Source organism: Macrotis lagotis, chromosome 1, assembly GCF_037893015.1.
Source record: "Macrotis lagotis isolate mMagLag1 chromosome 1, bilby.v1.9.chrom.fasta, whole genome shotgun sequence".
Taxonomy (NCBI): domain Eukaryota; kingdom Metazoa; phylum Chordata; class Mammalia; order Peramelemorphia; family Peramelidae; genus Macrotis; species Macrotis lagotis.
The window spans coordinates 868,965,252-868,988,738 of record NC_133658.1 but is presented as its reverse complement, the minus strand read 5'-3'; the positions used below and the strand labels follow the sequence as shown (position 1 = coordinate 868,988,738).

General features: G+C 41.0%; 1 protein-coding gene across 1 annotated transcript in view; it reads left to right on the top strand.

Moving 5' to 3' along the window:
• The window catches only part of EPHB2 (EPH receptor B2), a 267,723-nt gene that overhangs the window by 184,332 nt on the left and 59,904 nt on the right, over positions 1-23,487 (top strand). The window contains exons 4-5 of the mRNA XM_074218177.1: positions 16,530-16,685; positions 22,451-22,786. Coding sequence (XP_074074278.1) covers positions 16,530-16,685; positions 22,451-22,786 — 492 coding nt within the window. The remainder of the gene's footprint in view (positions 1-16,529; positions 16,686-22,450; positions 22,787-23,487) is intronic.

Here is a 23,487-nt window from a genome sequence, read left to right as displayed (position 1 = left end):
TGTGCCTCAGCCTCCTCATCTGTAAATAAAATGGAGAAGGAAATGGCAAACCACTGTAGTATCTTTGTTCAGGAAAACCACAAATGGAGTCACAGTGGGACATAAATAAAGGCAAAAATCTATCCCTCCCCTAAAGAAACTTCCAGTTTAATGGGGGAACACATCAGCCAAATAACTGCCCATACATCATAAATTTGAAGGAATCTCAGAGGGAAGGCACAGGCATTAAGGATAATCACAAAAACAGTTTCTTTCAGAAGGCGGGATTTTAGCTGACACCTGATAGAAGGCAGGATGAAGGGGAAAGGAATGCCCAGAAGTGAGGTGTTGAAGTGTTTTGTACCAGGAGCCTCAAAGAGACCAGTAGCACTGGACCATGGTGGGAAATTAAGGGAAAAGACTGAAAATTTGGGAAAGGACCAGCTTCTGAAGGGCTTTCAAATCCAAATAGAGGATTTTATTTTGAATCCTATGCTTTAAAAAATCTCTTTGATAGCTGAGTGGAGGGAGTTGGCCATACAAGGCCCAAGGTTTTCTGATTCTAACCACATTCCACAGATCCACACTTGGACTCCTCCTGGAAAAGAACTTTGAGGTCTAACTAGGCCTGGGAAGTCACTCTCTACTGGAAATACGGAGAAAGTAAAGAACTAGAAAAGGGTGGATGAACCCTAGGGAACTTCAGACTGCAGTGCAAATACCACATTGTCAGAAGGGTAGACTCCACCCATAGATAGAAGTCTAGTATCCATGGTTCTCTGCCCAGTTGGAATAACATGTCCAGTTTAATGCAATTTCATTCAATTCCACAAATACATATTAAGTATGTACCAGTATGCTGGATACTGTGGATACAAAAGAAAATAAAAGCAACCTCTACCTACCCTTAGGGAGCTTACTCTTTCCTGAGGAGATAAGACACACAAAAGCTGAGTTCTCAGCATCTCGAGATCAAGAAATTGTCCAGAAAAATTAAGGTAGTTTTTGTTCTATTTTATTTTGTTGCCAACTATCCACGGCTTCTATTTATTAAGAACAGAACTATTATAACTTTGTGCATAGAGAGCCTCCAAGTCACAATAAAAATAGCTAGCATTTGTATATTGCTTTTAAGCATTATAAGAGGCTTTCCAAATATTTTCTCATTTGATCCTGACAACCCTTCTGTGAGGTAGATTATCCTCATTAGGAAACTGAGGCAAACAGAGATGAAGTGATTTGCCAGGTTTGAAACTAAGGTTTGAAAAGCCACATTCTGTAATAGTGTGAAGAATGAGGAACAGGAGATGTTTAGCCTAGAGAATCATAGACGCAGGTGGGGTTGTACATGCTGCATTCAAATAGGTGGCAATAGAGCATGGGACTTGAAGTCAGATTGAAATCCTGCCCTGGGCAAGTCACTATTGCCTTAGTTTCCTCGTCTGTAAAATGGGAATAATAAAAGTACCTATCTCACAAGTTTGTTGTGAGGATCAAATAAAATATATGTAAAACACTTTACAAAGATTATAAAAATCCTATTATTTCCTCAATTGTAAATATTATTATTATTAACTAGCTGAAGGATTGTCATAGAAAAGAAGGAGCAGATATATTCCATATTCACCAAGGGGTTAATTTTAAGAATTTAAATTAATTTAAATTAATTTAAAGAAGCATTTCCTAAGACTCAGGGTCATGCAATGATGAAATGACCTGCCTCCTTGGGGTGACCCTGATATAATCCTTTAGCCTGTGATGTAAATGAGTAATGAAGTTATCACTTTTGACTCTCCTAGGGACATTTGCATTTTAACTGGTGGCAGTTTAAGCCTTAAAGGCTCAAATTGTAGAATTCCAGGCTTTGAATCCACTAAATTTACAGTTGCTGAAATGCAGTCTCCTGCCTTTCCCAAAATGACTAATGGAAAATAATGCCTAAGATAAATACAGAGATAGCAAGAGAGCCCCTAACTGCCCTTGAATTCCAATCATCCAACCCAGGCGAACTCCATCCTCAGTTACTGAAAGAAACAATTGCTAACTGAAAGATCACAGAAAACAAGGGGGAGACCCCAAGTCTAGAGGTTACATGTTCAAAAAAAGGGAGGAATATAATTTGCAAATAGACCAGTGAACTTGACTTAAATCTTGGGAACATTCTAGATCAGAACATTAAAGAGAAGAATGAGGAAAGTCTAGAAAGGGAAGTAATAATTCCAAAAAGTTGCCATGGCTTCCTCAAAAACAAACTAACCTCATTTTCCTTTTTGACAAGATTCCTGATCTAGTCAATGAGGGGAGACTGTGAGTATAGATTAATGAGATTTTAGTAAAGCTTTTTAGTAAAATGTCTCATGTTCCAGTGGAGAAGATGGAAAGAGGTGGTTGAGATGATAATACAATTAGATGAATCCCTTACTGACTGGATGACTGGATTTCAAGAGGAGTTATTAATGGTTCAGTGTAACTCCCCAGCATTTTTTGACTCTTTGAGGACTGTGATGGTATTTCATTCATTCACTGATACAGCAGATTATTAGCAGAGTTGGATCTAAAACCCAATACCTCTTGCCTCCAAAATGAAACCCACAATCATCGATCTCTGAAAGCACAGAGAGACAACTAGAAATATGGAAGATCTTGCCTCAAGAAGGTTCACTGATGGGGGTTGCCCCCCCCCAAAAGAAACCTAAGCATGTCAGTATAGACAGAAATTATTTTGAAATAGAGAAGTATCTCGTCCTAGGTGGGTACCGTAGAAAGAACCTTTGGCCAAAAGCCACCAAGGTGAGGAAGAGGCACAAAGCCAGGGTGCGAGAGGATTTCCAGGACTTCTTTGACTCCTGCTTATCCCTAGAGCTCCAGGTGCTAAAGCCTTAGGTGATAATTGACAGTGTGAAACCTGGATTAGACCAGAGCAGGCAGGGATCCACTGGAGCCGGACATCCTGGGGTCTCTAATTGGCACCCGGTGAACTTGTCTTCTCCACTCCTCCCATTGTGCCTAAATACACAGGGATCTGGAATTTTAAATCTCAAGATGAAGGCTGAGAGAAAGAACAGGCTTCCTCAGGGTTCCATTAATTTTTATTGTTTTAGTGTAATTTTCAACTTCCTCTGCCTGTGATGAAGAGAGTGGTGGTGTTATTGATTCACTCGCTGTGTGATCTTGGACAAATCATTTCTCTCCCCTCGTTTCTGTTAAATAAGGGCATCGGCCTGGATGTTCTTTAAAGTCCCTTCCAGGTCTAAATTTTATAAGCCTGTGAATCTATAAACATTCAAGGTTCTAAAATCCCCTCCTAGTTCCAATATTTTGTGTTCTGGAGCCCTCTCAGCTCTCATATTCTATGTTCTAAGAGCCCTTCCAGCTTTGACATCCTCTGGTTTGAGGATCCTCCCTGCTCTGACATCCTGCTCCCTTCTTCCCCCCATATACCTTCTTTGACTTTTCCTTTCCTCCAAATGTTTTTTTTAATCAAACCCTCTTTGTAATCCTTTGCTTCCCTTGCCAGCCTGAGTTTCAAACCCTCCTTCCACAACTTTCTCAGGACCACATTATGTTCTTCTTTTCATCCTGTGCCACCTGGCCTTGCTTCCATCATCTGTATCCTCTCCTTTTCAAAATCTAATTTGGTTAGGTAATTCCCAAAGTCTACACAAAGACAGATCTCTTTAAAAAATCATTTTTCCTCCTCACTGGAATTTTTTCCCTTTGTGTCTCCAGAACTTCATCCTTGACCATCACCCCAAAATCCTGAATTGATTTCCCCTATAGGAGTTCATGGGATCCTAACTAGATGATGCCTTATATTTCTAGGCATCTGAATGGTATAGTATTGATTCAGGTCAAGAAGACCTGAATCCAAACCCTCCCTCCGACCTTTCCTAGCTGTGTGATCCTCAGTTTCCTCATCTGTAAAATGTGAATATTGATAGTAACTACCCCATGAGATTGTTGTGAGGACCAAATTATTATTCTATGGCAAAGCACTTTGTGAACATTAAAGTGCTCTCTCTGTAAATTTGATGGACTACAAGACCTCTGAGGTCCCTTCCAGCTCTAAATTGAGGAATCTATGCACTTCTCTGAGCCTCAGTTTCTTAATCTGTAACATACAGGAGTTGGATTCCATGGCCTCTGAAATTTCCCTAAATCTCTTATCCTATGAATTTAGATAGCCCTCACAACTGACCTGTAGGGTCTGTCATTAATTGTATTATTTCTATTTTACTAAGGATAAAACTCAGGCATTGATCTATCTCTGGTCACATAGCTTTTAATCAATCAATGAGTAATCAAGTCACTTATTACTACTACCTTGTCAGACACTGGGAATAGAAAGACAAAAGTAAAACAGGTCCTGCCCCCCAGGGCACTTACATTCAGTGATAGAGATGTATATCAGGATGACTGAGAAACCAACATTATTCTAGGCTTCCTTCAAAATGTATTCATGTCCAGAGTGAGAAAGGTAGTGGTCCCAATGGTCAGATTACATCTTGGGTATTGAGGGGGAGCCATATTTTAGAAGAAACATTGATCCAGAGAAGAACAGTCAATTTGGTAAAAGACCTTTAATTCCATATCATTTGGAGGAAGAAAAGATGTTCAACTGGGAGGAGAAAGGACTCAGGGGAGACATGAGAGCTGTCCTCAGTTATCGAAGGGTTGTCTTATTGGTTCTGATTGGCCCCAGAAGGGGGAACTAGGAGAGATGTGTAAAAACCATCTGGAGGTAAATTGGGGCTTTAAGAAAGGGAAAGTTCTCTACCAATTGGAGCTTTCCCAAAAGTTCTTTGGGACATAGTGGATTCCCCCTTCCTGGACATCTTCAAGAAAAAACTGGTTCTAAAAGGTTCTAGCTAGGTGGTCAGGAGTCAGGAAGACTCAAATTCCTAAATTAAAATCCAGCCTCAGATTATTTACTAACAGTGTCACCCTGGGCATGTCATTTAACTCTATTTGCCTCTATTTCATCATCTGTAAAATGAACTGGAGAAGTGGTAAAACTACTCCAGTGTCTTTGCCAAGAAAACCGCAGATGGGGCCACGGAAAGTTAGGAATGAACAATAACAAAATTGAGTTGTATTGAATGGTCTCTGAAGTCCCTCTCAGCTTCATGATTCTGTGAGTTAAACTATCTTCTGACTTCACAGGATAGAAAATTGAACTGAATGACCTTGTAGGTGCTGTCCATTTTTGTTAAGTGGGCCTCATTTTTTATTATATGACTCTGAAGTCTAGGGCTTTCCCCATTCCTCATAGCTAATTTAACATCTAATACTGAACCAGGATGAATAAGACCTGTCCTGGCTCTCAAAAGCAAGGATAACCCAGAGAAAAACAATCTGTAATGAAGTGTTAAATTCCTTGGTGTCAGTTAGAAGTATTTGAGATGATCAGAGGAGTTGGAGAGGTGGGGGGAGTTATTGTCTTCAAGTCTCCGAAGGGGTATTACATGGAGAACGCAACAGCTGCTCTCCATCATCAGTGCAGATAGAATGAGAGGAAATTGGCTAGAACACCAACCAATTATGAATTATAGGATTACAAGTTGGAAGAGCTTTGGATAGCACCTAGAATTCCACCAATTAGGAGACCAAGACCCAGAGAAGGAAGGTGACTTGTCCAAGGTGGCATAGCTAAAGAGATATAAGTTGTTCAAGGTAACTTTTTAAAAATTGGAGTACCAGTTAGAACCCAGATCTCCAGATTTCAAGTCAAGGGTACTTCTATACCATATCTGCCTCCTTAACTGCCAGAGCTGAGCCTCAGTCCATGAGGGTCTCTAGGTCTCTAGGCAAAGACTCAAAAAGTAGACCCAGGAAACAATCTTTGAGGTTCTGAATTCAAGTCAGAAGAGAACCTTAGAGGTCATCTTCTCCAATACTCTCATTTTACAAAGGCTGAAACTGAGGACCAAGGACATTGAGTATTCCAGGTCGCACAGACATAAAGTGACAGAGCCCAGAATTAAACATACTCCATATCAAAAGGTCTTTCCTCTGTGCCATCAGTCTCCAAGTCTTGGTTCTGCCTCTTTGTAATCTAGGCCAGGTCCCAGAATCTTAGAATTATAAGGAACCCCAAAGACCATCATGTCTAACAATCCAGTCTGAACTTCAGTTTTCATCTATTAAATGGAAAGGGAAAAAAAACCTCTATCCACCCCAAGTTTATTAGAGGATAAGACAATGTCAGGTCCTATTACCATTTTTGGGTAATCATGGTCACATGTATGTGATCCAATTCCATTCAACAAGCATGTGGATTCAGATCAATAAATACTAAGCTTATACTGTGTGTAAAGAGCCATTCTACTAATATGGAGGATTAAAAAAAACAAAAGGAACTCATCTATTAGGTGAGATGCAGCATATATGCACATATACATATATAGTTAGTTAATTAGTTGGTTTCATTGTCTTTCATTCTCAAAGAGGACCAAAATGGGGGCAGCTAGGTAGCGCAGTGGATAGAGCACTGGCCCTAGAGTCAGGAGGACCTAAGTTCAAATTTGGCCTCAGACACTTAATAATTACCTAGCTGTGTGGCCTTGGGCAAGTCAACCCCATTGCCTTAAATAAAAATAAAAAAAAATTTTAAATGCCTTTAAACAAAGAGGATTAAAATGGCATTGCTATGTTAGAGACAAGTTAAGATGTATCCTCCTGTGGTTGGTCAGACCAATACAAATTCGGAATGTTCTACCACAGTTTGGATTCAAAGAGACCATGTGAACATTTGGGGTAGATTCTTGTATATAGTAAGTGCCCAAAAAAATGTTTGTTGATGTAAATCTATAAAAGCAAGTATTCTTTCCATAAAAGCAAATATATTCTGGGTATTCTGAGCAGGGAGAAAGCACTGTCACCTGGAGAGGAATCAGGAAAGAAGTGGTCCTGTAACTGAGCCTTTGGGATGCCAAGACTTCTAAGTGAAAGTGAACAAATTACAGATAAGCAGTGAGAATAGAATCCCAACTTTGGGGAACTCCCAATAGGTGATATTGGGATCCAGATTGTAGAAGGCTTTACATGCCAGACCTCAGGTAGGAGATAGCATCTATGCTTAAGGATTAAGTTAAGGATTCTATAAGGAGAAAGAGTGAGAAGGGAGTGCATTTCAAGTATGGGGAATAGACTATGCAAAAGAATGAAGATGGTGGATAGGATGCTTGGTTTGACTGGACTGATATATATATATATATATATATATGCTTTGACAATGGGAACCACATCTTGAGGGTCTTCAAATACCAAGTAGGAGTTTATATTTGATTCTAGAAGCAATAGGGAAGCCTGGCACTCTTGAAGCCAAGGAATGACATGGTAAAATCTGGAAAATATATTAGAGAAGTGAAAGAATGGAGATGGAGAAACCAATAAGAAGATTAGAAAAATAGTCCAGGAAAGAGATCAAAAGAAGGATGAGACCCTGAATCAGGGCAAGACTTTGGAATAGAGAGAAAGGACACAAGATATATAAGATATTCATGTATATGGATATATGGATAAAAGAACTATAGGATTCAAAAATTAAGATTCAAACCTATATCCTAGAGTGTTCACCTTTACCTGATTTTGTCTGGATATGTATAACAAAGAAGGGTAGAAGGACTGACAGCCCAGATCTGACCATGGAGACCCATCTCCTCAAAGAAAAACTGTGGCTTCTTCCCGGGAGGGTCAATTTTCCCCTCCAACCCAATCCAGGAATGTGGAGAAGGAATGTGAAGCCCAGACTGAGTTGGGAGGGTGAGATGGAGGGAGTGACCTCTCCTCAGAGGAGTAATGGAGTCCATGTGTACCCACTTTCCATCGGGGGAGACCTCACCCTTGGGGAGTGGCCTTTTCTGTGAGGAGCTAAGCCAACTGGACAAAGGAGGCATTTGGGGATCCTTGAAGGCAACACATCCCTTCTGAGCTCCTCCTGCCAACAAGGGGCCAAGCGCTTTGCTAAATCAGCTGGGTCAGCCCCTGGTCAGAGAGAGACTGATCCAACAGAATATACTCTCCTGCCAGGATGGAGAGATGGGGAATAGGGAGGAAAGAATCTTGAAAGTGGAGAAATAGCCCTGGGCTATCAGTTGTCTGAAGGAGTCTTGGTATATCTTAAGAATAGGAACAAACTTAGAGAATTACATGCTAACATAACTCAGAGTTAAAGGAGGAACCATAGAACAGGGGCTGTCAGAGCTGGAAGGATGTCAGAGCCTGAAGGAACCTTAGAATGTAGAACTATGTAAGCTGCTTCTTCTGTACAGCATTAAGTTATGTGGCATCCCATGTTTACTTTCATAACATAACTATTAGGGAAATATTTTGCATGACTACACATTTTTAACCTATATCAAATAACTTCCTTTCTCAATGAGGATAAGTGGGATGGGAAGAAGGGAGAGAATTCAGAACTCAAAAGTTTTTAAAATGAATGTTAAAATTTGTTTTTACAGGGCAGCTAGGTGGCACAGTGGATAAAGCACTGGCCCTGGAGTCAGGAGGACCTGAGTTCAAATTCGGCCTCAGACACATAATAATTACCTAGCTGTGTGGCCTTGGGCAAGCCACTTAACCCCACTTGCCTTGCAAAAAAAAAAAAAAACAAACCTAAAAAAATTGTTTTTACATGTAACCTGGGGAAAATAAAATACAATTAAAAAAAAATTTTTTTTTAAAAAGTAAGTTCATAAAGCATCCCCAACCCTCTAGAGGTTGGTTGGCTTCTTTAGAAAAGGGAGAACTTCTCCTATCATTTTATTAGGACAAAGAATGTCAGAGCTTAGAAGAATTTTGGAACTTAGAATGTCTTCCTTAAAAGGAATCTTTGATCAGAGAATGTCAGAACTAGGAGGATCCTCAATAAACATAATGGGAATTGAGACCTGGTTTCTAATGTTTACTTTAGTGTTTATTTTCTAAGTCACTTTGAATAAGTCACTTCTCAGTTTCTTCCTCTGAGAAATTAGGAGTCTTTAAATGATCTCTTAGGTACCTCCCAGCTCTGACATCCTGTGTTCTAAGGACCCTCCCAGCTCTGACATCCTTTGTTCTAAGGACCCTCCCAGCTCTGACATCCTAGGTTCTAAGGACCCTCCCAGCTCTGATATCCTGGGTTCTAAGGACCCTCCCAGCTCTGACATCCTGGGTTCTTAAGGGCCCTTCTACCTCTGCATTCTGAGTTCTAAAGTCTAGCTTTGAAACACAGATTTAGATCTAGGAGACTTTAGAGGACATCTGGTACAATTCCATTTTACAGCAGAGTAAACTGAGGAACAGAAAGAGTAAGTGATTTCCCTAGGCATATGGTATGAATTTGAATGCAGGTCCTCCTCCCTCCAAATCCAACATTTTCCTGCTATTGCTTCTTTAGCATTCTATATTCAGTATCAGAAGCAGGAGACCCAAAGCAAAGCTACCCTGCTAGCCAAGACAGGCCTGCTGAGGAAGCCTCTGGGAGAGACAGGGTACTGAGGGATGGCTTCCCGAAGAGGAGACTTTGGAGCAGGCTGAGGAGGGTGGGCATTCATGGAGTGGGGAAAGCGAGCAGGAAAGTGTCCTTGTGCACATCATATTAGGATAAAGACAGGCTGTTGGAGCAGAGACCCACTGAGCCTAATGGAGGAGGGGGAAAGGTGGGGGATTGATTGGCTTCATCATTGTGTATGTATACATGTGTGTCTGTGTGTATGCATGTGCATCTGTGTATGTGCATCTTGTGTGCATGTGTGTATGTGTGCCAGGCTGGCATGGAACCAGCAACTGCTTAAAGAGAGGAGACCAAATAGAAACATAACATTTTTTACCTGAACTATCCATAAATAATCATCATTTAACCCTGGTACAGCTTATCCTTTTTTTCCTAAATAATTTACATTTTGTCCATCTCATTGGGTTCTCAGAGAAGTTTTATGAGGAAGGTAAGGCCAGGACTAGTCTCTCCATCTTATAGGTGAAGAAACAGCCTAGGGGTCAGAAGGGACATGTCCCCCAACTAATATGTGGTAGCCTTGAGGTTAAAACCCTTGTCCCCTGAATCCTAGTCTAAAGTCAACCTGAGGTAGCTAGGTAGAGAGCGAGCCTCAAGCCTGGAGACAGTAAGACCTGAGTTCAAAACCTGCCTGAGACACTAGGCATGCGACCTGGGCAAGTCATTTTACCTCTGTCTGCCTCTATAAAATGTTGTGATGATCAGCTGGAATAAATTGGCTTACAAGCTGTAAAGTCCCCTAATGATGCCAACTATGACTATGATGTCCCTCTGAGCTCCTCCAGAGCTTGGTTGGCCTCTGTAGAGGGTAGGATAATGTGTAGAAAGAAAAAACCCTGGGTCTTGGATTTCAGGGGGGAAATACCCCAAAATAAGTTAATAATAAGAGATTAACATCTCTGGACTCTTTAATTCCTGGGCAACAGGGACCCTCTACAGAAAATGTGGCTGGATAGAAGGTGGTGAGAGGAAGGAATAAGAAGGGAATGGAAGAATAATTATATGTGACATATAAATATATATATATATATATATATATATATGGCATTTTAAAGTTTGCAAATCACTCTGTGTATTTTATGTTATATTGGCCTCACAACAAAATTGTAAGGTTGGTGCTATGGTTGTTGCTGTAGTCCTTTCAGTCACATCTGACTCTCTAGACCCCTTTAGGTGTTTTCTTGGCAAAGACACATTTCTTTCTCTAGTCCATTTTACAGATGAGGAAACTAAGGCAAACAAGGTTGAGTGACTTGCCCAGGGTCACACAGCTAGTGAGTGTCTGAGACCAAGTTTTAACTCAAGTCTTCTTGACTCCAGGTCTGGCTCTCTGTCCATTCTGTCACCTAGTTGCCTTCATAGTTATCCCCATTTTACAGATTGAGGCAAACTACGTTCAGAGATAGAGTGACTTGCCCTTGGTCACATAGATAGTATGTGCCAGAGCCAGGAATTGAACCCAGGTCTTCCTAATTCCAAATCTAAAACTCAGTCCACCACAATGCAGAGTTCTAGAATGTTAAATTAGAAAGAGTTCTTCCTGGGGCGGCTAGGTAGCATAGTGGCTAAAGCACTGCCCTTGGAGTCAGAAGTACCTGGGTTCAAATCTGGTCTCAGACACTTAATAATTACCTAGCTGTGTGGCCTTGGGCAAGCCACTTAACCCCATTTGCCTTGCAAAAACCTAAAAAAAAGAAAGAGTTCTTCCTTAGCATATTGAATGCTAAAACTCAGAATGTCAGAATTTGGGACATGACTTTACAATTATAAAATGTGAGAGTTGGAAACAGGAGATTTAGAATACAAGATGTCAGAGCTGGAAGGGTCCTTAGAACCCATGATGTCAGAGCTGAAAGGGTTTTTAGAACACAGGATGTCAGAGCTGGGAGGGTCCTTAGAGGATGTTATTGATGCATTGTTAATGGAGCTATGAGCTAACCCAACCTTTCTGAAGAGCAATATCCAAAGAGCAATAAAATCAATCATACCCTTTGACCCAGCAATACCAATACTAGCCTAAATCCTGAAGAAATCATAAAAAGTGGGAAGAGTTCCACACGCTCAAAAATGTTCATGGCAGCTTTTTTGTAGTGGCAAAGAATTGGAATTGAGGGGATGCCTAGTTGAGGAATAGTTAAACAAGTTATAGTACATGAATATTATGGAACATTATTGTTCTATAAGAAACCGTGAATGGTCAGACTTCAGAGAAGCATAGAATGAATTATAAGAACTGATGTTGAACTTGGGAAGCAACCAAGAGAACACTGTACACATTAACAACAATATTGTGAGTTGATCAATTATCGTGGATGCAGCTCCTCTAGCAGTTCAGAGATCAAGGACAATCATGAGAGATCTGTTAAGGACAATGCCATCCACATCCAGAGGAAAATTAAAAAAAAAACCCAACACAATCTGAATGAATGCTGGGTTCACTTTTTTAAAACTTCTCTTATGTTTTTCCTTTCTATCCCATAGTTTTCTTTCCCTGCCCTTAGTCCTAATTCCTCATACACAAAATAACTAATATGTGGGCATGTTGAACATGGGTGTACATGTTCAACTTTTTACCAGACTGTTCACTGCTGAGGGAGGGTGTGGGTGGAAAGGGAGGGTGGTGGAAAAAATATGCAACTTATGAATATGCAGGTGATGAATGTTGAAAGACTTTCATAACATGTAGTTGAAAAAATAAAAATAAATTATAAAAAAAGAGCAGAGGATGTCAGAGCTGGAAGGGTCCTTAGAACACAATATGTCAGAACTGGAAGGACCCTTAGAATACAGGATGCCAGAGCTGGGAGGGTCCTTAGAACACAGGATGTCAGACCTAAGAGAGACCTTAGAACATAGAATGTCAGAGCTGGGAGGACCCTTATAACACAAGATATCAGAGCTGGGAGGGTCCTTAGAACACAGAATGTCAGAGCTGGGAGGAACCTTAGAATTAAAATTGTTAGATCCTGAAAGGATCTTGTAATGTGAAATTTTAAAACATATAATATTCAGAGCTAAAAGAGGTCTTCAAAGAGAGCCCCCTTCATTATCATATCCTTGTTCTCTTCCCTTTTCTCCCTTCTCTAGTATCCGCCCCCCCCACCTCTCCCATTTCTCTCTCTAAATATATATACATCCCTCCAATTCCTCAACACCCACTGGTCTCTGTTCTTCTTGCCCATCATTCAAACCAGTTTCTGGAATTTCTTTGCAATTGAGATAGAGATCCTGGATGGTAACTTCATTCCTCAGGGATCACTGTGTTTTCACAAGTTCATTCACTTCATTCAACAAGCAAGCACAAACAGTGACTGGAGAAGGAAAATGAAAACCATTTCTTTGCCAAGAAAACTCCAAAAGGGGTCAACAAGACACAACTGAAGGACTGACCATCAGCAACAGTCATAGTACCAGCCTTACAGCTTTGTTGTGAGACTAGCATAAGTCTGTTTTTGCTGGTCCACACCAATATGGAACTCTCCCAGTCTAAGTGGAGCAGCAGCAAAGAAGACAAATGATTCTAGTACTCAGGTTTTCTCATTGCATAATGCCTGTATTTTGTAAATGTTAGTTATTATTATTAATGTTGTTTTGTTGTTGTTACACTGGAGTTGCAGAGTGCTCTCCAAGGGCAAAGATTGTTCCTAATGAGTGGAATCAGGAAGGCTTCCTGAGGAAGGAATGGAAGCTTTAAGCCACAGGAATAGGATCCTTCCAGCATTCTCTGGCTTCAACATTGTATGGAAGGCGGTGCAGGGGGGATGTCAGGGCCTTTCCCTGGTGACCTGTTCATCTCTATTACAAACTCCAGGCCACCCGGCCTGGCACCCTTCCAGTGGTGTATTAGAAGAACCAGAGTGTAGTAGAAATGAGAAATATCACAGACCTGGGAGTCTGGAGATCTGGTCTCTGGACCCAGCTCTGCCTCTAATTGGTTGGGTGACCTGAGGCAGGTCAGCGCTCCACCTGAGCCTTGGCCTCCCTGGCTTCTGCCAAATGAGATGACGGGACTAGCTCGTGTCAGTGGCTCTACCATTCTACCTTCTCAGTAGTGTCTAGATGAAGAAACTGAGCCCTGGGGAGAGGAAATGACTTATTCAAGGACTCAATGAGTCAGGGGCAGAGCAGGCACAAGATACCTACCTGATTCCCAGACCTTGGTTCCTTCAAGTGGTCCTGAAGGTAGAAGTCTGTACCCCCAGCCCAACTCAGTTGCAGCAAGGTCAGAGTGCTTTGAGGAAGATGATGATGATGATGATGATGTTGTCCTTCATTCTTGAAGAAGACTATGAAGGTGATGCCATGACAAGCACATGAATTGCATTTTAATGAGGGGGGCTATGCTAAGTCACTAACCTCACTTTTTCCTCCAAAGTCATCTGGGTCCAGTGGCCAGATATGAATCAGGATGACTGGAGACAGTCCTGGATGAGAGATAATCAGAGTTAAGTGACTTATCCAAGGTCACACAACTAGTCCATGTCAGGTGTCTGAGGCTGGATTCAAACTCCCGTCCTCCTGACTCCATGGCAATATCCACTGTGCCATGGGGAGAGGGGACACAGTGGGGTACACTGGAAAAAAGTACTGGAAGACCTGGATTCAAATCCACCACTCCCCTCATGTGATCCTGAACAAGTCAGTTCTCTTTCTGAGCATCAGCTTCTTCATCTGTGCCAAGGAGGGGCTGGGTATTGACTCTGAGTTCTCTTCCATCTCCAATTCCACAAAACTAGACTATGAGTCAGGAAGATCTGGGTTCAAGTAGTATCTCAGATACTACCAGAGCTAGTATGTCTGAGCCTCAGTTTCTCCTCCACAAACTAATGATCCTTAAAAGCAAAACACCCACGTCAGGATTATGAGGACCAAATGAAATCACATCTGCAACGCGTTTTGCAAACCCCACAGTGCAGTATAAATGTCAGCTATTTTTACTGTTGTCATTGTTGTTATCTTCTGGATTTCAAGGGAAAGGCAGAATGGGGAACCAGCAGAGCTTTCTCCAAAACAAATCTGTTCCTTCTGCCTGGGAAGTTGGGAATAGAAAGAGGCAGCGGGTGGAGTTTGGAAAAGGCAAGGAGTCCCCTCTGCGTACCCGGGGCTCCTGTTTATTTATTGAGATTGCTAGAACATGTGTCACACACGCCTTGGAGGGCTTTGGGGGGCTGTGGGGGAGGGTAGAGATGGCATGCTTCCTATAGCTCAGATGCTACCCTCTACTGTCCATGGCTGGTGTTGCGGACAAGCTGGCCTTGCCTGCTCAGAGGGGCATCCATCTATCTACCCATCCATCCATCCTCGAGACTGGAGAGTTTCCCAACAGCCCTTGGGAACCTGGTCCCTTAGTACAAAGCTTGGGCAATTGGAACTGCTGCGGGGGGGGGGGGGGGGGGATGGGGGAAAGGGAGGGGAGCAGCCTTTCCCAGCCTCCTCCAACTGCATGTGAGAGAGAATCCTGCCAAAGCTGATGTCTTCCAAGACTGGTTTGGCTCCTTTGGAAGACTACAAGCAGATTGGAACTGGACCCTGTCAAAGGGGCTGAGAAAAAAAAGAGAAAAGGACAAGGGTTTAAAGGGAAGGAGGAAAGGTTTGGAGTTCAAGGATCCATGTTCATAGTCTGCCTCTGCCAGACAAGTCATTTAACCCCTTGGGGTCTCAATTTCCCCATATGCATAATAAAAGTTTTACCAGATGGCATTAAAGCCTCTTCCAGCTCAGAATCTATGACCCTGCAGTGTCTTTGTGAGTCTCAGTTTGCCATTATAGAACCCGGAGACTGGGATACCTTCAGTAATGGGAAAGTTACCGTTTGGATTCAGAGGTCCTAAGTGCTAGTCCTGGTCAGGTTCCTGTTACCTGTGAGATCTTGGAAAAATTAGCAAGCCTCTCTGGACCTTAGCTCTCACATAAAGGAAGAGGTTAAAAATATTTGTAAATATATATCTGTAACTATAAATATTTAATAAGCAAATATTTATATAATATAAATGCTAAATAAATAAATGTTTCTCTGAATGTAAATATGTAATAAATAAATATGTCCATGAATATAAATATTTAACAAGTAAATATTTATATAATATAAATTCTTAATAAATAAATATATAATGTAAGTGAATTCTTATTTGTATAATATAAATATTTAATAAATAAATATTGAGATGGTATAAAGGTTTAATAAATAAAAATTTATAAAGTGGAGGTATAATAAGTAAATATTTATATGTGAAAGTATAATGAATGAATATATAATATAGGGGTTTGATAAATATGTAAATGTGGGTATTTAATAAATATAAATAAGAGGGTTTATAAATAATAAAATAAAGAGATTGAACCAGGTGGCTCTTAAGGGTCTTTTCCAGTTCAGAGGCCTTTCATCTTTTATATGTTTCAGATCTATAATGAAGTGGTATTCAGAGAAAGTTCTCACAGATCCTCCAGTGACTCATTTTCCTGTCCATCAGAGGAGCATTTCTTGGTGGGGGAGAGGGAAACTGTAGAATCTTAGCTCAAGAACTAGAGGGACCTCAGAAGTCAAGTCTTCTAATCTCCTCATTTTATAAATCAGGAAACTGAGGTTCTAAAAGCCTAGAGACTTTCCCAAGAAGTAAAGGACAGAACTGAGATTTGAACTCAGATCTATGAGTTTTGTTACAGAAGTCTTCCTTCTGTCCTGCAAGGTAGCTGATAATCAAATTCACAGCCAATCAAGCATTTCTTAAGAGCTTCTATTATGAGGGCACATAAAGACAAAGAATGAAATAATCCCTATTCCCAAAGAGTCTACATTCTAATATGAGTCCCAGGTCTTCCCCATCTGTTCTTAGGCAATTAATTGCCTTCCCTTCCTCAACCCTCAGTTTCTTCCTCTGTGAAATGGGAATAATAATTCTTGTACCAGCTGCTTTTCAGACTAAGAACTCTTGACTCTCCTTCACACACACACACACACACACACACACACACACACACACACACACACACACACAGAGTGCAGTTCTATTCATTGATTTCTCTTTGGGTGACTATCATATGTTTTCTTCTCTAGGTTGCCCATCTGGGACCTTCAAGGCCAACCAGGGGGACGAAGGATGCACTCACTGCCCCATCAACAGCCGGACCACTTCAGAAGGAGCCACTAATTGTGTCTGCCGCAACGGGTACTATCGAGCTGACCTGGACCCATTGGAGATGCCATGCACCAGTATGTTTGGGGGAGAAGGGCACTTTGGAGGGACATATTCCTGGCTAAGTTCACCCCAGGGAAAAAATCATTTCCTTGTGATTCAGATGCTACCTGAGACCAATCACTCACTCATATACCACCCTGAAATATTCTTTTGGCTTAAATTCATTTTTCTTAAGAAGTAGGAGCCAAATACCTGGTGGAAAAGAGATGACCCTTTTCTTTGAGACATGAAAGTAATTTCTGTGTGAAAAAGACCCCTCGCCAGGGGCTCAAGCACATGGATGCATCATGTAGCCACAATCAAAGCTTATCCAAGTTCTAAAGGATTTTAGAACAGAGTAGAGGAGAGATTAGGGAACAACTTAGTCCAGTTTGACCAGAATAGACAGTGTAAAGGGGAATAATGTCTGGAAAGCTAGACTGTAGTCCTGGAGGGTCTAGAGTTCCAGACTCTAAAGTTAGTGTTTTTTTCAGGAACTTTTCTGAGCTGGGGACCCCTAACAATCAATATCCTCCCAGCACTGACATTCTTTAATTTATTTTGGCCCATGGATTTCTCCCTCCCTCAGCAAAGGAAGATGTTTTATAATTGCTATTCAACTTAAGTGAGCCTATCTCTGCATTTGAATTAGATAGTTTATCAGCTCTTTCAGACCAACAGGTCAGGGAGTTTAGCCTCTGGCCCATGATCTTAGCTGAACCCTAAGATTGCTGCTTCCATCTCCAGTTTATGGTTAAACTTCTTGCCTGGCAGACACCATATACCTGGGGATATAAGTTATCGGTCCAATCCTTGCTGGCATATCTGGCAGTTAGTTGACACAGGAGCACTGGAACTGGAGTCAGGAAGGCCTGAGTTCAAACCCAACCTCAGACATATACTAGCTATGTAACCCTGGGCAAGTGCCTTCTCCTATATTAGTCTTAGTTTCCTCAACTGTAAAATAGGAATAATTACAGTGCCTACCTTGTAGGGTTGTTGAGAGGATCAAATAGGAAGGTATTTGTAAAGCATATAATAAAATTTAGGGCCTGGCAAATAGTAGATGCTTAACAATTTTTCATTCCTTGTCCTTCCCTACAATGAGAGGTGCCTCTCAGCTTCAGTGCCTCTTAGAGAACTAGATGAGGAATGGGCCCATAAGGACCTTCTCGTTGGGAGCAAAATTGGAGACAGAGATATGATCCATGGCCAGACTCAGTCCTGTAAGGAAGACCCCTTTGGGCAGTTCAGTATTGTCTCTTACAACCTTTTCTTAAAACTCAACTGCTCCTCAGAGGGGTCACACATCAAGCCCTTAGAATAAATTACTTCCAGGGCAGCTAGGTGGTGCAGTGAATAGAGCACTGGCCTTGGAGTCAGGAGTACCTGGGTTCAAATCCGACCTCAGACACTTAATAATTACCTAGCCATGTGGCCTTGGGTGCACTTAACCCCATTGCCTTGAAAAAAAAAAGAATAAATTACTTCCCTCTAGAAAAAAAAATGAAAAGAAAAGGGAGAGCCATTCATTCAAACATTCATTAGTCAATCAATCATCAAAGATTTATTAACTACTTACCATGTCCCTAAGTATTACAGATACAAAGAATGGCTAAAACAGCCCTTGCCCTTGAGAAGTTTACAATCTTATGGAGGAAATTATATGTCAATAAATAGACAGATGCATGATACTTAAACTAGATAGATGATAACCAAGTCTCTACTATACCCAGGACCCTCTACTAATGAGGTACTCCTGTACCTTCTCATCTTGCCCCATTATTACCTATGCCCTTCTGAGAGCTCTCCCTAGAGAATCTATTCAATGTCCTCGTGGCCTTTCTCTAGCTCCCTTAGTATCATAGGCATTCCCACCTAGCATTCTGGCTCTCCATTGATTCTTGCTGTCCAGCCAGCCTCCATCCTAATCTGGTTGCCCATGGCCCCCAACAAACCACATCTTTTATACCACTCGATTACAAACCTCTGTTGGGAAAATATTCCCATCTGTGTCCACCCACCAAATGTCTCTTCATTGCGCTTCAGAATATTTACCATTTCAGTTCAAGCAAGAAGGCTACTGAAGCATGAGGGAAAGTGGACTTTCCATGTTAAAATTTTTTGATTGAGGAGAGGAAAGCTAGGCATGTCCTGATGTGAACCCATTTGGGGAAAACAGATTATTTCAAAGGGCTCTGAGAAAGTTTAGAGAGGAGCCTGTGGCCTAAAATTCCATAGGAGAAATGATCCTAGGAAGGATGAAAGTCTAAAGATGCAAAGAGAAATAAATCCGAGAAGGAATTTCCCGAGAGAGACCAACTTCTCTTTAGAGGCATTTGTTGTACAGCCACATTCGACTCTTTGTGACCCATTTTTGAAGTTTTCTTGATCAAGATCCTGTAGTTGTTTGCCATTTTCTTCTCCAACTCAATTTACACATGAGGAAAAACAGCTAGTAAATATCTGAGGCTAGATTTGAACTCATGAAGATGAGTCTTCCTGAATCCAAGTCCAGTGTCTATCCACTGCACCAGCCGGTTGTCCAGAGGCATCACAGAGCCCTAAATGGTCAACTTGGACTTTTCAGTGCCCGTAGAGAATATGGAAATAAACAAAAACTAGAGAATGAATACATAAGGATAGGATCAAGAGAGCTAATGCTTAGAATGAATGGACTGAGACTGAAAGGGAAGGTTAAGTTCAACGAAAAAATTTGGTTCTTTTTTAGGGAAAAGAGAAGTACTGAGGGAAGGGGGATGGGAAGGGACCAGGTGGAAGGAAATTATATAACTTAAAAATATGCATATGCATCTGGATGAATGTTGAAAAATTTTCATGACATGTAATTGAAAAAATAACATGAAATATTAATTGAAAAGAAAAGAGAAAGCTCAGAGAAGAGGCAAGTCTATTGGGAAGATGAAAACATATGGAAGAGGAAAGGTAGGGGCAGCTAGGTGGCACAGTAGATAGAGTACTGGCCCTGGAGTCAGGAGGACCTGAGTTCAAATCCAGCCTCAGATACTTAATAATTGTCTAGCTGTGTGACCTTGGGCAAGTCACTTAACTCCATTGCCTTAAATTTAAAAAAAATTAAAGAAAGAAAGAGGAAAGGTAGAACTCTTCAGCTCTTTTTCATGCTCCTATTTCCCCTAGGGATAATCCTTGGACTGAAAAGAACAAAATGAGAACAGCAGTTGAGACTTATTCTTATAGTTAAGGGAGATAGCAAGGAAGCATCCCACAGTCTTTGATAACCTCAGGTGGCCACAGCTAGGGAAGCTGCAGTCCATGGTACTGAAGGAACCAAGTTATTATGAAGCACCATCAGTGAACTTTGAAACAATATGGAAAAATAAAAGAGATGCCATGGAACTGGAAAAGGGCTAATTTTCTCTGATTTTCTGAAAAGGGAGCAAAAGTGGACTTTGAAAACTAAATTTGAGCTCCTTTTCAAAATTCTAGGACACAAGAGGGATGGATGGACCAAGGCATGGCTAGTAGCCACCTAGAAAAGGAAGCAGTGATTGCAAAGAGCCAGTAGAGCTTCCTTAGGACAGGTCATGCCAAATAGACTTCATTTCCTTTGTTTATCACAGTGACTAGAAAAGTAGGTGAGGGGAATACTGTTGATCGAGATCATCTTATCTTTTAAAAAGCATTCCGCAATGCCACTCATGATAGTCTTGTGGACCCAGTGAAGAGATGTAGGCTGCATAATGACTCTTCTGAGACATTCATATTACAATATTTGTTATAAGTAGCATCTCCAGAAGGGTATTAATATTAAAGATGAATTTTGTCATAAGAAACAGCTTGGGCCCTTTGAAAGTAAAGCAGTTTCTCAAATTCAATTTAGAGAGATATCTTCCCTCTAGTTTTGGCCATAGCTTATTATCCATCTGCGAGTTTAACCAAAATGGATTAATTGATGAATTTAAATGGAATGCTTGTCTAATTCCGTGTCAAAGTCTAGGTAGTATGTGTTCTTCATTCACTTGATTTTTCCAGATTGATTTTCTTTTGGGTAACCATAGATCTCATGACAAAAACCAGTAATCCTAGGGATCAGGGACAGAGTGGCCTAAAGTCATACACAAACAAGAGTAACTATAGAATCTTGGCGTTAAGAGGACTTTTTTTGTCTGTTTGGAAATTCCTCTTATACATGTGGTTTTTCAGTTGTATCTGGCTCTTAGTGACCCCATGGACCACAGCCCTTCTATCCTCTACTATCTCCTGAAGTCTGTCCAGATTCATGTTGATAGCTTCTATGACGCTATCTATCCATCTGATCCTCTGCCGTCTCCTTTGTTTTTTCTTTGCTTTCAATCTTTCCCAACATCAGGATCTATTCCAAAGAGTTCCATCTCTTCATTCTGTGGTCAAAGGATCTAAACTTCAACTTTAGTATTTGACCTTCCAGTGAATAACCTGAATTAATTTCTATAAATATTGACTGATGTGATCTCTTTGCTGTCCAAGACATACAAAACATAAAATCATGTTTATAAAAATGATGAGGTTTAAGGGTTTTCCATCTCTAAAACCAAACAATGGCATTTATTAAAGATCACACAGCCAGCTAGACTTCTTGCTAGAGAGTTCAAATCCTGCTTCAAACACATATTCTGTGTGACCTTGGGCAAGTTAAATTCTGCCTGTCTTGGTTACCTCATCTGTAAAATGGGGATGACGATAATATGACCAATATCTCAGGCTGGATATGAGGACCAAATGGGATCGTATGTTTAAAGGATTTTGTACTCATTAAAATGCTATATAAATATTAGCTATTATTAGTAAGAAGATAGGGTGCTTAGAGAAAACTTTGTGGAAGAAGGTATTCTTGGAAGATGAGTAAGATATCACCTGGGAGGAAAGAGAGAGGAGGGGAGGGTCTAGGTATGAGCTAAGAGTTTGATGGTATGGCAAGAGGAGCAGGAAATTCAAGAGAGAAGGGATGCTCAAAGGGAGGAGGCTGCTTTAAAGCTGTTCTTGGTATTGAATAGGTCCTTGGGAGCCACTTGAGATCAAGAAGCAACTTCCCTCAATAGACTTCAATTCTACAGTTATTAAGACCTCCTGCTAGATATTGAATGTGCAGGAAAAAGAATGAAACATTCCTTGCCCTGAAGGATTGACATTCTTGGGGGGGGGGGCAGGGAGGGATGATAAGTAAATATGAATTTTATATATGTGTGTGTATGTGTGTGCGTGTGTGTATATTATATTTATTTATTTATTCCTCAAGTAGGAGACAACACTAAAAACTAGGGCTATCAGTCAGTTGGTCAGTCAGTAAGCATTTATTAAGTGCCTACTGCATAGGTCTTGTGTAGGAAGTGTCACCCAAACTATACTTTGAAAAAACTGGGAGGTTCTAAGAAGTGGAGGTGATGAAGGAGCATGTTTCAGACAAGAACTAGATATACAAAGGTCTGGAGGGAAGAGATGGAATGCCATTTACAAAAAATCACTAATTAGCAAGCTGCTTTGACTTGAATGGAAAGTGTTTGAAGGGAAGTAATAGGAAACAAAACAAGAGCGATGTTAGATAAGGTTCCAATTGCAAAGAGCTTTAAATGGCAGACTATGGATTTTATATTTTACCCTAGGGGCAATAGGGAACCTCAGAAGGTTTTTGCGTAAGGAAGGGGCATGATCAAATCTATGTCAGAAGGTTTATGAAGTTCACATTGAATGAACACAGTTCAACAGTAAGGTTGTATTATTATTAAGGATTAAGAGACCTTCCCCTCACCAGCCACTAACCCATTCCTTTGTTCATCCTCAGCCATCCCTTCTGCTCCTCAAGCTGTCATCTCCAGCATCAATGAGACCTCCCTCATGCTAGAGTGGACACCACCCCGGGACTCGGGGGGCCGAGAGGACCTGGTTTACAACATCATCTGCAAAAGCTGCGGCTCAGGTCGGGGCGCCTGCACCCGCTGCGGGGACAACGTCCAGTTTGCCCCAAGGCAGCTGGGTCTGACGGAGCCCCGGATCTATATCAGCGACCTCCTGGCCCACACCCAGTACACCTTTGAGATCCAAGCAGTGAATGGGGTCACTGACCAGAGCCCCTTCTCACCCCAGTTTGCTTCCGTCAATATTACCACCAATCAAGCAGGTAAGAAATTGAAACCTGGCTGGGAGGAGGGGTCATCATGGCTCATGACCAACCAGCCAGTTCAGAAAGGTCAATCCCCAGGTAATCTCAACGAGGAGTCAGGATCCCTGGACCATATCCAGGACCTGTCACTAACTAGCCCAGCCACTATAGACAAGTTACTTAATTTCCCTCATCTGTAAATGAGCACAAGTGATACTTATTCAACCTATCTCTTGGACCTACTATGAGGAAACTTCTTTGTAAACCTTAAACCTTTCTATATAAATGAGAAATTTCAGGGCACATATTATAATACATATTGTGATTAATTTTTATTAATGCATCATCAAAAGAATACCTACTGTAAGTCATATCTTGTGCTTGACCTCATGGAGGAAGTGGCAGCCAAACTTTGCTTTGAATAAAAGTAGGGTTGATGAGAGGTGGGAGTGAGGAGGAAGTGCATTTCAGACAAAGGTCTGGAGATGGGAGATGGAAAACATATATAAGAAATGGCTAGTCAGCTGTCCATGTTGACTTGAAAGAAAGTGTATTAAGTGATTTCACATGTATATTCTATATCATATTTCTTGCCTTCTCAAAGGGTATGGAAGGCTTGAGGGGAAAAGAATTTGGAACTCAAAAGAATTTTAATGAATTTTAAATTTAAATTAATTTTAAAAATTTTTCTGTGATTAAGAAATATTTAGCAACATGAA